This window comes from Xiphophorus hellerii, chromosome 21, assembly GCF_003331165.1.
Source record: "Xiphophorus hellerii strain 12219 chromosome 21, Xiphophorus_hellerii-4.1, whole genome shotgun sequence".
In the NCBI taxonomy this organism is placed as follows: domain Eukaryota; kingdom Metazoa; phylum Chordata; class Actinopteri; order Cyprinodontiformes; family Poeciliidae; genus Xiphophorus; species Xiphophorus hellerii.
The window spans coordinates 19,620,329-19,635,817 of record NC_045692.1 but is presented as its reverse complement, the minus strand read 5'-3'; the positions used below and the strand labels follow the sequence as shown (position 1 = coordinate 19,635,817).

The window sequence follows — 15,489 nt, the reverse complement described above, 5'->3', positions numbered from 1 at the left end:
GTCTAGATAAAAGAGTTAGCTTCCTCATAAAGAAAACTACTATACTCGGTTTGTTTTGGCTATATGTCATTTTTATGTCTTGTTTCCCACCACTAGCCTTCCTCTCCATACTGCATTCATCTGTCCTGAGTTTTCTGCTTTTTAGTTGCTACATCTGAGATATTTAAATGTAGTATTTTCCAGGTTTGTATTAGTAAGGAAAAAAGTCAATGGTGCATGAAAAACGGCTTGTATTTCCAGACTTTAGTTTGTCTAAAACAGGCCAGTCTTTAAAAAATTTAAACTTCCGTCTTAAAGGTGACCTTTTGTGCTAAAACAAAATCACCAAGTGTGCTAGAGCTCCTCTTGGGTTGCTAGGTGACGGGCAGAGCTGCGCTGGGGTTGCTAGGTTACGGTGCTGGGCCTGTGATTTGTGACTTTACATTCCGGAGGTTTTTGAAACTGGTCATTTTTCAGACACCAAAAAACATGAACTGATTGCCAAACACCAGCTGGGTGTTTTGTCATGTTTTACAAATAGTTAAGACCCAAATGGAAGTACAAAAATGTGCAAAATGTAAATTTTTCATAGCAGGTTCCCTTAAAATGATTTTATCAAACATAAATGAAAGTGAAATAGAAATAAAATTTCCATCCATCAGTTAGTACATCCTTGCATTTATACATATCCTCCTTTATATTCTTTTGTCCACCCAGCCATTCTTCCAGGGTTTGTAAAGCTTGAGCTTCATAGAAGAAGCTCTTTTTGAGCCTTTGTATTTATTCTACCATTTAACTTGCAGAAAGGTATAAAAGCTGTGGAACATGGGATCTGAAAAAGCATGAAATGGACCTGAAATGTTAAGAACCAAGAGTGCTTCATTGTTCAGTCGCATAGGACAGCTCCTGGTGTTTATGGGTCACACAGAGGGATGTGATCTCAGACTAATGCTGTGCCTTTATCTGTCGAGCTAGTGCCTGCAGGTGCTGTGGATTATGAGCCGATTCTCCCATATTTTGGGAGAATGGGAGAGGGTACTGATGGTACTGTGCAGAAAGGCTACGTTCTCAAATAGAATAAGTTTTGTTTTTTTTTTAATGCTGAACTCTGTAACACAATGCAGTTCAGGTTTGTTTTGGGGTTCAAAGTATAAATGATGAAATGCAATCCAGTGTTGTTCAACAATAGGTGTAATTTAGCTATGGATAACTATTCATGAATGCAATTACTGACTAAATAAAATGATGTATTTAATATAATAAGAACAATAAACAAAGGATTTAAATTTAGCATTAGCATATAAAAACCAAAATAAGCACAGACTACTTCTTAAATCAACAAACTCACTAAGCGAATAACACCCAACAATTATGAAACAGCTAATAAACTACCACAAAGTTAAACAGTGCAATTTAAAAAAAAAAAAGTAAGAATAAGACCAATAGAAATGCTGCAATTTAAAATTCAGTATGAACTGTAAATGTTAATAAATCATGTTTATTTAAGCAGAAACTGGTAAAGAGGACAAATTAGCTTTCAACCAACTTAGATTAGCTGGCGCCAAAAAGCTGTTGTGATTAACTTACACACCCGGACCAGAATATATAAGAATAAAACCTGAACCATAAAAATAGAATGATATAGTAATATCACAGTCCAGTAGGAATATATGTGTTTATAGACCAAGGTTTGTATTGATGAATTTGTTAGGTGCAAATTGATAAACATCGCCCATCAAAACAATTAGTTCATAAAGCAAAGCAGATATGAAGATAAAAACATTTTTAAATTGTTGTCTTTAATAATTTGCTTAATTAAAATCAACAAACTTTTGGACCATTCATTCTTGATCTAATCATCAGTCACCTCAGTGATGGATTTTATTTTAGTATTTGAGGATTACAAAATGGCGTCCTAAAACATATTAGACTCAAGATGGCGGCTTAAAATAGATATAAAGAAGCTAGCATTTTGCTATAGGAATCTCTTTGAGCTCTACATGTATTTTGAGCATCTTTACCAACAATATTTATCCGTTTTGAGTTCCAGTGCTACAGCTAAAACAGTAAAAGCTATTTTGTAGACAACCAAATCAATAAATAGTCAGCTAGCGTTTAGCTCTTACATTAGCATTCCAGTTAACGGACGTAGTTTAGCTCTGCTTTAAGGAATATTTCATGCAGGCTAGTGATTAGACAGGAAAGGAAAAATACCAATAAAACAGAGCTACCAACTGCGCCACTGTCCAGCCCAGCAAGGCCATTTACCTCATAAAATTACTTTTTCACACAGGGCCGAGGTAATTTGTATTCACAGTGGGTAGCTCTGTTTAGAAATGATCTGGGGGAGAAAAAAAAGCAAAAACAAGAAATCTGTAAGAGGGAAAATGTTTTTGTTTTTTTTCATGATGATAAATAATAACTCCAAATTGCAGGAAGACAAAAAAAAGGATTTTTGTCTTTGATATCCTTGTATCTCCTTCTGTTCAACTGAAGTCAGTATCAGCAGGTCAAAGCAACACAAAAAGCAAAAGTTTCAAATTGGCAACAAGATCTGATTGGTTCATCATATTTGGACTAGAAAGAGAGACCAGATTAATAATTTTAACATTTACCAATTCTTTGTTTCTCCATAAAGACAAAATCCTGCTAATGTTTCTTTGTTTGTATAGAAAAAGGAAAATGCTGTTTTAGCAGCACTTAACATGATTGACGTTTTCTTATTATTTGTCTTGCAGGGAAGAAATTTGTTCTTTTGTTCGGTGATAAATTAATTCATTTCTCACTTACTAAAAGCATAATCAAATCAAAACCTCTCAAATGGTCTATAAAAGTAAATTGGGTCTCTGGCGCTGACAGATAGCTGTAGTCAGTTTACACTGAAAGCTAGAGACGATTCTAGCTTTATGAACTGGCTGCAATAAATGGACTGGAAACTTAATTTTGTGCTTACAGTGTTTCTGCACAGAAACTAAAGTGTCAGTCACAGAAATGAATTAATTAGCAAAGCAGTAATGGATTTTTTTCCCTCCCAGGTTCAGATGAGGTGTGCAGTCCGTCTTATCTCTGCTTTTGAGTAATTGTTTAATTTCTCTGTCCATAAAATGTAATAAAATAAATTATGAAACTCATTAAACCTTACGCCCCAAGATGACGTTTTGAAACTGCTAATTTTCTTAAATTAATTGCGCATAAATTATTCTTATATAGTTCCCTGAACTATTATGACAATAATAGTTGTCATAATAATGGACATATTTTAAAACCATTATATACTGCTGTATTATTTATTGTACAGCAAATGATGTTTGAATTAGTTTGTGTTGTTTTTCAGCATCTCAATACATTTGATTCTTGTTGAAGTTGGTTTACAATTAAATTTAAAAAAAGAACTTATTTTATTCCTTACATAAAGTGATATATTTTGATTGTTTATTTATTTTTTTAATTCTAATAATTACTGCTTACAGTTAATAAAACCCAAAGCTTTGCTTCTTGGGAAATTTCTCCTTTACAATCATGTAGAATCCAGGAATTTGAGCCACGAAAAGCTGCTGAAACAAGCTAAAGAAACCAACAGTTCAGAAAGATGAATCCAAGCATTTTATTGAAAAGTTGAGTGGAAGGAAAAAGTATGTTAGAAAATTGTGGGCACTCTATGTGTTCTTTGCAACTCTGCACCTCTAGAGGCTAACTACATGCATGCCATGCTGCATTGATGCTAACAAATGTTAATATCTGTTAAAAACAATTTATTGGTCTTATGTAATATAATTTTTTTTGTGAGAAATCTGAGTTTTTTGACTTCATTTGGTGTATTCAAAATGAACAAAAATCTTTTAAATAAAATGAATCTATAGCACTTTTTGAACTGAAATGGATCAACGTTGCGATGAAATTCATCCTTTCCTGACTTCAGTCTAATTTCACTGTAGTGTTGTGAAATAATACAGCACGTCCACAATTGAAAACTTCAGCTTGAACTCGTTCTCCTCAAATGTTTGGTGTGATGTTTGATCTTCAAACGATTGACGTGCAACACCTTTGATATGCAGATAGCTTCCTGCTCCGCTGCTGTCTTTTTCCATGTAATTAGACCAGCAGTAAAACCAGCCTCTGTTGTTGCTGGGAGGTGTCGGTAAACAAGGCAATTTTCTGCCGATGTGTAAGATTTTTAAAATTCTGATTCAGGAAAATGTCATGTTATATTTACTCTCCTGTCTGAAGGGACTGATGCGTGTTTTCTTCTTAACTTGCGGCTCTGCAAGCAGAGAAAATTAAGAGTAAGGGCTGGGAGTGAAGGAAGGAAGCGTGAGGTCTGTGTGAAGCAGAAAGACCTTTGTCTACATCTCCAGAATATCGATAACACGTTTTATTGCCCCTGTGAGATTCAGTGAAAATCTGCCCTTGGAAATCCTTTAGTGGAGCAAAGATGAAAGCTTTTATGAGATCCAGACTGACTGCCGGTCCTCAGTCCTTATTAGATGCAGAAATTTCTTTATCTCAGCCTCCTGCCTTCATCACACACCTGTCCAGCTTCACAATTCAGCGAGAGACTCGTGTCCAAGACATCTGAGCTAAATCTGGAGCAAAGATATATTCCCCATATCCCCACCTTGCTCCTTTGTGTCTTTGCTAGGGAACAACTTCGTAATATTACTTTTTACAATTAATTATTGGAAAAATAATGTGCTTCTTTTTCCTTTAGCAGATGAATGGCAGCCCTTTCTATGTCCTGCATTTTTTTTATTTTCCACCTCTACCGTTAATGTTTATCTCATCAAAATGACTCCTGGCTCTTGCTTGGAAATGGGGAACATTATAAAGGAATAAAAGAAGCATAAAAGAAGAGAACATTGTGATATGGAGTCACCTTGCAGGGTTCATTTGAGACTATTTTTTCTTCTGTTTTTGGAAAAGAAAGGAGCCATTACTCATTCCCTGAAGGCTCTAGCTGATATGTCTCAAAGGTGGCTTATTGTAGTCAATCACTTGTGCTGCACGTCTAAAATTTGATGTGCTGCACAGGCTGTACTAAGGCACTTTAATCAGGTGGAGACAGACTCTCTGTACCTCATTAACAGCAGGATGCTCTGCTGGAGAAAGCCAATTTTGCGCATTTTTGGTTTTCAGAATTGAAAATCATTCTTATGCAGTGTGGGTATTAAAAAGTGAACGAATATTTATAAGCATTTCATCAGTCTTCCTAAAAGCCGTCCTGCAAGGGGTTTCAGTCTTCATGCAGCCATTGTGACAGCATTTTGTGAAGTACAGTATTTTCTCCTGCAGCAAAACACACTACTGACATGATGCTGCCACTTTTCTGGGATGATGCTTGTATGCTTACAAGCTCTTATTTTTGTTTCATAATTTCTTTCTTCTGAAAACATGTAGTTCTTGTACTCAAAACTTCTGCTCTCTTTAAAATATTCACTATGCTCTCTCAAACGTTTCTCCTCGCACTCAAAACTTGTCTCTGCTCAGATCAAATCTCTGCTAGTTTGCAAATCATTTTCTGCTTGCACTTGGAACAGAAAAGTACCGTCGCCTAGTAACCTCTCAGCCAATAGAATGAAAGTGTTGTACTGGGTGCGCTTGTTTCCTTCTAGTGGGCGTGCCTGTGTGGCTACTATCAATTGTACCAACCTGCACTAGAAACTAGACCAACATACTTGGTAAGATTTTGTGTTTTTTGCAGTAATAGGTAGCCACTCTGTTACCTGCTCTACTAGGATTTATACTACTTAGTTTTTTTTTCTTTTCGTATATCGCTTTCACAAATGAATGATGCTCCTTCATGCATCTTAAAACTGAAAACGATACAGATAATTACTAAATTACTTTTAATTCAAAAATAAATAATAAAATCCTGCCTTTGCCTACTCAAATGTACCCACTTTTTCACCTGACTATGAAGTTACAATGGATTGCAGCCTCGGTTCACCATGGAGGCAAATGTTTCCTGCTAGTACCTCCCAGAACCCCAGAAATATGTGGCTTACATTGTTCTGGGAATTCAGATTGACCCTTTGACCTGCTGGTAACCTGTACAGGTTGTATGTCGCCTCTCCCTCATTAGGTTGCCAGGCCTCACATTAAACTATTATAGAGATTTAATGGAAGTCACATTTTTCTAAAGCATTTTTCTAGACAACAAGCGATCTTTAGCACTACAGAAAGAAAAACATTCTAATATATATTAAATATGGAGCAATACCTTTATAAGAATGGTGAAACCAAGGCTATGGCAGAAGTTTTAGGGATTTTTAGCTTATATTTTCTTGTACTTCAGAGCAGTAGATTGATAAGAAGTACTCTAAATTTCATGAATTATTTTTTATTTTCCTTCTTTTTTGTCGCTTTTCAAGTCTGTATATATATATAAAATAATAAATAAAATTATCATAGAACTGGATGGTTTATTTGTCTGTCTTTTTACTAAGTTAGCAATTGGAGCATGGCAACTTGAAACAGGATTTTAACCAAGCATATAATTGCTAATAATGAGCCCAGTTTTACTGCATAGCAACATTACACACACAATGCCTCGTCCGATTTTAATCTCCAATGTTTGCCTCACTTTGGAAATAAGTCCAGAAATAAATCCTTAATCTTTTAATATGATTTCTTCCGTTAGTGTGCAGAAATACTAATGGTAAATTACCACTACAATAAATGTGATTATGTTGCAAACATTCTCTTTGTCTTACTGGGTCATTTTATCTGAAGATTAACCCAAATAGCTCCTGAATAAGCCTATTATAATACAGAAACATTTTTTAAACTCTTTGATACTAAATAAGATAAAGCACGTGAAACAGCTGATAAAAAGATTATTTTTTTCTTTTTAAAAACTGATTCTCCACCTGTTTATTTCCAGTCTGTGGATAAAGACCCACACACACACACGCACACACGCACACACCCTCACACACATGAATAGCTATTGTCTCAATCATAGCCTCTGTTTCTTCGCTGCTGGTGTACAAACAGGTCATTTGCAGCAATGGAAACCAACGAAGTCAGTTGCCAAGGTGTTTTTTAGTAGGCTGGATATTTCCTTTATTTTTCTTACAGAAACACACGGTAGCTTGGCAGGAAAATTACCGCTTTCTGGCTTACAGTGGGTGTAATTCCTAACAAGGTCATTCTCTTTCTCTTTTTTGTTTAATCATTATGTAATACAGCTGACACATTTCGATTCTAATCCTTTTCTTAATAGAAACAAAAACCAAAAAGAATATATTTAGAATAGAGAAATCATTCATTAGAATTGTGTTGGTTACTTGGAGCTGCAAACAATTTCTGTTTCAGATGTTGATTGGTGCTATAGGCCTGAATTTTTTAAATACCCAGTTACTAAGGACAGATACCTGGAGCTAAAATCACTAACACAGTTCACTGGGAATTGTTTTATTTACTTTTGCTTTTTTTAAATAGGGCTAGGTTAGCTTTTTCTTTAACTGCATTTTGTACTTTCTCAGGTTATTTTTGTCAAAATATGTTGATCTAAGTCATGTTTATGAGGCAAAAACAAAACATCTGTGCTTTGTATCTAAATCAAAATCACACATTTAACTATTTACAACTGTTGATTTTTTAATGATTATGGATTAATCGTTAACTTGAGCATGCAGACTCAGAAAAGGTTATTTTCTGAAAGAACAACAGAGTTAGAGCAGAAATTTGGCCAAAACTATATATATATAAAAAAATATGTACAGCTATGGAAAAATTAAGAGACCACTTGAAATGATTAGTTTCTCTGATTGTAAAAGAATGCTGTGTTATTGGATTTTAAGCAATATATGTTTGTTTTTTTATTTAAAAAAGGAATTACTTTTTAATTTTTTGGCTAATTTTGTATAGAAATGTCTAAAGTGGTTGAATGAAACACCTGCAGCATGTGCCGATTTTTTTATCCAATTTGTTGTCTGAATAATCTATAGAAAAATCTGTCACTACAATAATTATATATTTAACTGAATCACAAATAAACTAAGTGTCATTTGTGGTTTTGCAAAATGAGCCTCAGGAATCTTTAAATCTTTCAGTAAACACCTAAAACAACAAAACGTGGCAGTATTGTTGCTGAAATAACCTCCATCCATTCCCTTCTGACCTTCTGTTGACTTCTGCTAGCCATCGCCTGTTAGCTCCTCTCTGAGCCTTGGGCTATTAGCTGGTGTTCCCCTTGTTCCATCTGAAGGAGGGAGAGAGATTTTCAGAGAGGAAGATAAAGCTGCGGAGACAGAGTCAGATTTGTTGCGGCTTCCTCTGGTCTGACAGCTCACACTCCCTCCAGGAATGAGATTTGCATTCCCTCCATTCCCTTTTCTGTTTGTGTTTCCAGTAAATTGTCTTACATCTCGGCTTATGGCCTCGATTTATTGGGAAACGCATTCTTTTTATTGCGCTGCTGTTTTTCCACCCTTGTTAATGAAGGGAGATGGGAAGTAGGAGCTTTCTTCAGCTGTGCAGGTGTCGCACAGAAAAGGCCCCGCAACTCTGAAACGTCTCATAATGAGCCGCCTCAGTGTGAAGAGACAGAGAGAAGAAACGCACCGTCTGATAGGGCGACAGAGGGTGATCGAGGTTAGATATTGTCTTTTGTGAGTGCGAAGGAGATGGAGGAGACGTTGAAGGATTGGGTGATACTCAGGTTACAGAAGGATGCACGAGGAAGAGGAGGGTGAGGGAGACTGAGACGTAAGGCAACAAATGAGACCAATAAAACACATGGGCAGCTTCCTCCGGGGAGTCACGGATCCTTGTTTTCCTGACAGAGGAACACAAGCCTGTCTGGGTGATTACTTACACTCCGTGGCTCAGTCTTTCCGCTGCAGTTTTACTCTTCTTCTCTTTTTTTTTTTACCCATAACAACGCTCACTTAAAGAAACAATGCTCTGCTCGTCGCAGTCTCTGCTGACGGACAGGGACCTTCCTTTTGAGAATAACAGTAAAGGAGAATCAAGCTCAAACCTGCCTAAGCAAGTTGTTAGGGCATCAAAATTCACATTGCATCATGTGCACATTTACATAGCTGCGAGCTGGAGCTGTCTTTTTGTTTTTAGACCAGAGACAGAAACCTTAAGAAGCCTCTTTAACTTATGCAGCACCACAGACAGCTCCATCTCCTTCTCTGGCTCCCCCAGCTGCACATCGAGCTGCCAAACAAGTCAGAACAACAGAACAAAGGGAGGAAACTAAGTAAAGAAAAAAAAACAACCAGTGTGGTCACTTACCCAGGGAACTGCTCAGACATACACCGGGGAGAGTTTGTGGCTGCAGGGGAGCAGCGTGTTCAGAGAGAATAAACTGAGAAAGTCCTCAACAGAATAAACTGCAGTTGGTCTTCACAACACGTCCAAACCATCTGTTCTTTAGCACAGATGGAGATTCATTTATCCATCTGTCAATCTATTGATGATCTCATCTATCAGTCTTATCTTTTTGATCCATCAATTCATTTATCCATTCATTAATTCATCAAACCAGTGTCTCTTCTGCCTTGGTCTTGATGGACCTCGAGATGTTTCTGAAAAAGTAGCAATCGGTTCTTCTAGTTACATTTTGGTCAGTCACTGCGGCTCTTTGCAGAAGTCGATGCTTAAATGGCCTCAACTTCTGTTTTCACACCTGATCGTCTGGGATTTTGTACGATTGGAGACCAAAGTTCACTTTCCACTGTGTCAAACGATCCAAACCCTTTGAAAAACTTGTCCCACCCCCTCACCTGTGGGGGCGCTGCACCAAAACCTCTGAAGAAGTCACCAAGGGCAACTTTCTTTTCTTCATGAAATGTAAGCAAAAATGGAGTGCAGTCAGATTTTAGCAGTTGTACGATTTCTCTTTTGTCTTTGGTAAAAAGACAACAAGAAGAGATTTCTCCCATTAGTGATAGACTCACACATTTGTTTTGGTTATATTTACCCAGCATGCTCTGTATTATAGTCCACTTCCTGCTTTTGAAGGGGTCTCTAGGTCGCTTGGTGTTCACATCCATTCGAACTGAACCAGCGTTCACTTCAACAAAACCAAGCCCTCGATTGAGAGTTCAATCACACATTCACGCTTCCCCAAAATGAACCAGTCTTTCTAATTAAACCAACTAAAGTTCAATTAAAGAGAACTAAACAGGGCTTGTGTGAATGCAGCCTCATTTTTAAGAGGGTAAGCTGAGGTTTTACTCTTCATCTTATGTCTAATGTTGATCTCAGATGCTCAGGAAAGAACCTGCCTGTAGTTGTGGTTCTTGAGTTTCAGTTCTGTTCCTTATCTTGTGACCATATTCGAGTGTTAGAAACTAGATGGTCCAGGAAATCTTTGCCTTTCTGCACTGAACTCGGTGTTTGCGCCTCACTTTCCCTGACAGCTTCACTCAGCGAATGTTGAAGCTGTATTACCCCAAATCCCAACACAGAACAGGAGGGATATGAGGCACATGTTGTTTAAGATCAAACTTGTTGTGTCTGGGATTGTTTTTAATTGCTTTTGGGGTTCGGATGACATAATTGCCATGCTGGCTGCCTGGCGCTAATTGAAGGTTTGCCTCCGATGTCGGTAAACCTCCAGGTTAATGAGCAAAACTGTAATTATCTTGTAAGTCGGCACTGAGGTCAAACTCTATCAAGCATGTTGACACAAAAACACGCTCATCCGGTCGTTCCACTCTTAAGCAGTAAACGTAGAAAAATGTTTCTACGTTTACTAACCCGGATTTAATCTTCTTGCTTCTGGTAGAAGGAGTTTGCCAGCAGATTATTTCTACCCCAGTGCCATCAAACTCTGAGGGATTTGGGCGCCTCCTTTTATTTGGCATCGGAAAAGCAGAGGCATGAAATATTTAAGCAAATATGTACAGCTGGAAGGATAAAAGTGTCAGAGAACATCTTTAACGTCTATAAGGGAGTTATTCTGAGCTCTTATTTAAAATAACTTTACAACAAGGTTTAAGTTTCTTTGCAATGTTCATGACAATATTTCTGTTAAGTCATCAACTTAAATCAGTTATGAAGCAGCCTCTCGAGTGTTTCTGTAAGTGTGATCTCAGGGACAACATAAAAAGAAGAATATGACGAGATTCTTGCTCTGCCTTTAGTCAATTTACAAGGAAAGAGTTTTCTCACTTTTTGCTTCAAGTCTTTCATTTTTCACAGCTTTTATTGCATCATTTTAACATTTAAAAGAGAATATTTGCACTGCCTATTTTACATCTTGTTCATAAAACTTTAGCTCACTTAATACAACTTTAAATACTGATGCTAAAACTGCATGTGTTGCTATAAGGTGGAATTAAATTAAAGCTAATATTCATTTATTTAATCTGGAACATTTTTGTGCATAAATAATATCGACATGGAGAAAGAGAACACAGAATCATGTATTTTCAATCACTTTCTGTAAACTAAATCCTAATACAATACATGTGGGGGAAGAGGCAGCACCTCTACAATTTTATTAAAAAGGAATTTTTTTAATTAAACTCTGACATTACTAAATTTTTTGTTCCTTTTATCTCTCCTCTCTTATTTTAATCCTTTATCATCTTTATCAGATGCTCATACTTTTTGTTGCTGCTTATCTAAAAGGTGCTTCAGATATTATTGGCTGTATGGAAATTAAATTTAGCATCCAAATTAAGCAAAGTAAATCTAAATAATATTGGAGCGTGATCATTGTCCGTTAGTGACCCATGTATAAAAACAAATCTTCTCTTTTTACAGTATTTATTCTGCTCTGTATGACTGCAGTTGTTCCCTTACAGTACAGATGGTGTAGAGTTGAACTTCTTTCTGATTTTTCTCCATTTCTCTGAGTGATTTTTAAAGTGAATACTTTATTGTTAGTTAACACTGTAACCACTTAATAATCACAATAATCAATCATAAGTACATTGATAAGAATGTTTAGTATTTAAGAGCAAAATAAACATTTGTTTTACTTCTGTTGTACATGAGATCCTCTTGGTGCAGTGACATTGTGAAAAAAATACAGATGTTGCCAATGTTGCTGGTATTTATGCCAAATAATTGAAGAAAAAAATCAAAAGTTAGTGCTTTTAAAGCGTCAATGTGATGTATAAATACCATTGTTTGTTCAAAAATAAACTGATATTAGTAGGGCTAAATTAGTCAGGATATTTGCTGGGATAGCTAACCTGTTTAACAGATATTCAACTTTAGTTAACTGTTATGATGGGTGATTCTCCTTTAGCATGTTTTCCAATAATATAAGATATTTTACTGATTAAGATATTAAACTGATATTTCTACTCTTTTTTTTCTTTTAGATTATATTGCATTTTGAACAGTAAATTGACAGGAAATAGGTTGGAGAAAGAAGGATAAGACATGTGGGAAATGGTCCAAAACTCAGGATGACAATACATCCAAGGTCTACAGCCTCTGCACATTTTCACTATTTCTCTTCTTTTTTCTTAGAAATATAAGGTCAATAAATTGAATCAGGTGTATTTTGAAGCCAGGATGATTCAGATTCACGTTAGAAATAAGTGGCCTTGCAATCAGTGAAGCATTTATCAGAAAATAATCTATAAAAATACTATTTCTGGTAGCAGACTTTGCAGAAATGTGGGAAGTTTTTAGACTCTTCCACATTGCACAAAGACGTTGTGCAGATTAATTAGACAACCCAGATTGAAGGGTAACATTTTATTTTTGCCGTGTGGAGTGTTATCTGGGAATCTTCCTTTGGTGCACCTTCACCGACGAGTTTTTTCTCTTTTTGTTCTTGCAGACATAAACATGGCGGGCGAGCCCAAGCCTTACAGGCCCAAAGGCGGCTCCAAGCGGCCGCTCTCAGCTGTTTACAGGTACGACTCATCCTCCTTTCAACATTCAGTGAGTTCATTCACTACTGTCATGAATATTAACCTGCTCTCGCATCCAGCTGCTACTGCTGATGTAAATCTGCTGTAATCTTTAAAATATGAGGATTTCTTATTATGCTTCCCTCCTTCCCCTCGTTTGAACCTTGCATTTCCAATTAACGGCATGATTTTTGCATTTCTGAGGCCTGACTTCAGTTTATACAGCAAAAGCAGTGAAAGCTCAGAGGAATTAATGTTGTGTGAGCTTCATTAAGTATGACCCCGATTTTCTGCCCAGTGCGCGTTTCATTTCATGCAAAAACCCTGACTGCATGTTTACTGGCATCTAACGTGACAAAGGTCCATATTTGTTTCGTATTCAAAGGGACGCTGATGTTTCCTGATACTTTTCCTAAAGTTAACAATCCAACCAATTGACTCCTGCTTTTATTGCTAGTTTGTTTAATTACACGTCTTATTTAACTAATTTATCAGCTTGTGTAGTGTTGCCATGGACCCTCATTTGCATTTCGTTGCTTACGAGAAGGATGTGAAATGGTAATTATAGACCACAAGTGAGAGAGATTTCTCCGAAATGAAACGCCATAAATCCCTATTTAAATTCCTGCATGAGAAACTGGACTGTTTTATTTTAATTATTTTTCCATTTTAGGCATCATCCACATTTTTCATGTCCTGTTTCTCTATTCCTGGAGTTTTTTAACAGAAACAAACTGTTCCATGGTACATATTAATAAAACAGAATGACATTAAAAAGTTAGTCCAATGTTCTAGCTCAAAATGTCAAAATGTTTTTCTAACCTTTTTGAAATTACAGAAAATACACAAACAGCAAAAACAAACAAAGAAATCTATTACAACTTTAAGTAAAATTTAATAAAAAAGCAATTTCTGGTAAGGAAATTGGCAACAATTACTCAGGTGAATGTGAGTCAAACATAATTTCTCATGTAGTTTGATTTCCTTCTGAGATGAGAAGACCTGACTGAGGCTTTTAGTAGCAGGTAAAGGATTGAAAGATTTCCCCAAAGAATATAAAAATATCCATTCCATTGTATGGAAAATAAAAGCATACATGCCGAGATCCGGCTATTCAAATAAGTTCCCCTCAATAGCAGTCCACAAGATGAAAAAAGAAGTCTCCAAAAACCTTAGAATAGCCTCACTGAACCTATTTCATGTTGATGTTAAAGCCGCAGTCTGTAACTTTTATAAACAATTTATTTTTCCATATTTGTTCAAACTGTCACCATGTTAAGAGACAGATAATCTGTAAAAAAAAAGAAAATGCAGTTTACCATCTCCTCCCTGTGCTCTTTTTGTCATCTGCAGAACCAGGAGGTAGGTCTTAGCGCTGTCAATTATGCTCATGTATGCGCTGGTCAATGTGCTAGTAACGTACCGTTACAGAAAAACAGTTTATCCGCTGTCATCTGTGAAAATGCTAACTACCCTGAGCATTCACAGCAGTCTGCAGTGTGGAGAATCAGCTGAAGTGTAGCGGTGACAGTTTTAACAAATATGCATAAAACATATTTTTTTATAAAAGTCTCATAAAGTGCATGGCCTGAAAGCTAGCTTTCAACTCAGGTAAGCGACAAGGAAACCATGAAGGTTTTTTGTTTTACCTGTGATGTAAAATCCCTTCATATGTGAACATTTCTCAGTATACAGCTGAATATTTAAGAGTGCGAAGAAAAAATTTTTATAGGACAGAATGTGTTACACACAGTGTTTTTGTTCTCTCAGTGCGATAATTATGGCTTACAGCAAATGAAAACAAAGCAGCTGATCTTACAGACAATAAGAGAGTTTTTCTCTTTGTCTCTTCTGTTTCTCTTGTAGCGGTTACGAGTTTGATTACGAATACTACAGGGATGATTTCTACAGCAGGTATGCGTCATCCGTTTTTATATCTTAAGATTGTTATTACTTGTTACCCGAGCCAATCCCGTCTCAGTTAATGTTGCTGGAAGGTAAAACTGAAATACAGTGAAAGGAAGTATTTATAATCCTTAACATTTGTCATATTTGATCGCATTACAACCACAAACTTTGGTGTGTTTTATTGAGATTTTATGTGATTGACCAAGACAAGTTGTCAAATCTTACAAGTGCAAGGAGGTTTTACTGAGCCTACAATTAAGTCTTATGAGATAAATTTCTACCAGCTTCGTACATCCAGAGGCTGATTTGTTTTCTTTTTTCTTGTGAAAAAGCTTGAGCTTAGTCAGACCGGATGGAGCGTCTCAGAGTATCAGCTTTCAAGTCAAGTCCACATATTTTTAGTTCGATCTGGACTTTGACAGGACAATTCCCATGTATTTAGCTCAATCTATCTTCCCATTACCTCAGGTTTCTCTGTCAATGCTAAAGGCTAGCATTCCCACAGCATGATGCAATGAAAATGTGTGTGTTTGTTTGTCTTTGTACTGTTCCTCCCTCAGTGTTTATGCCCAGAGTTTAATCAAACTCCAGTTTGTTTGGGGAGGTGTGAACGCGCAATCGAACTCTGATTAGCTTTCAGTCCGCCTAAAATCGGAGTTCTCTGTTCGTTGGAACTGAACTCTGGTACAGTTTGAATGCCAAGGAGACTGCGGACTATAGTGCAGGGCATTCTGGGTAAATACAACCAAAACAAACGTGTAAGTCTAAC

The 15,489-nt window shown here is 36.5% G+C and overlaps 1 protein-coding gene across 5 annotated transcripts in view; it reads left to right on the top strand.

Moving 5' to 3' along the window:
• The window catches only part of ralyl (RALY RNA binding protein like), a 117,673-nt gene that overhangs the window by 84,436 nt on the left and 17,748 nt on the right, over positions 1–15,489 (top strand). For 4 of the 5 annotated variants that reach the window (XM_032551226.1, XM_032551225.1, XM_032551224.1 and 1 more), the window contains exons 3-4: positions 12,740–12,815; positions 14,679–14,726. In XM_032551226.1, the coding sequence (XP_032407117.1) occupies positions 12,740–12,815; positions 14,679–14,726 (124 nt within the window). The remainder of the gene's footprint in view (positions 1–12,739; positions 12,816–14,678; positions 14,727–15,489) is intronic. The other variant, XM_032551228.1, reaches the window with a different exon arrangement.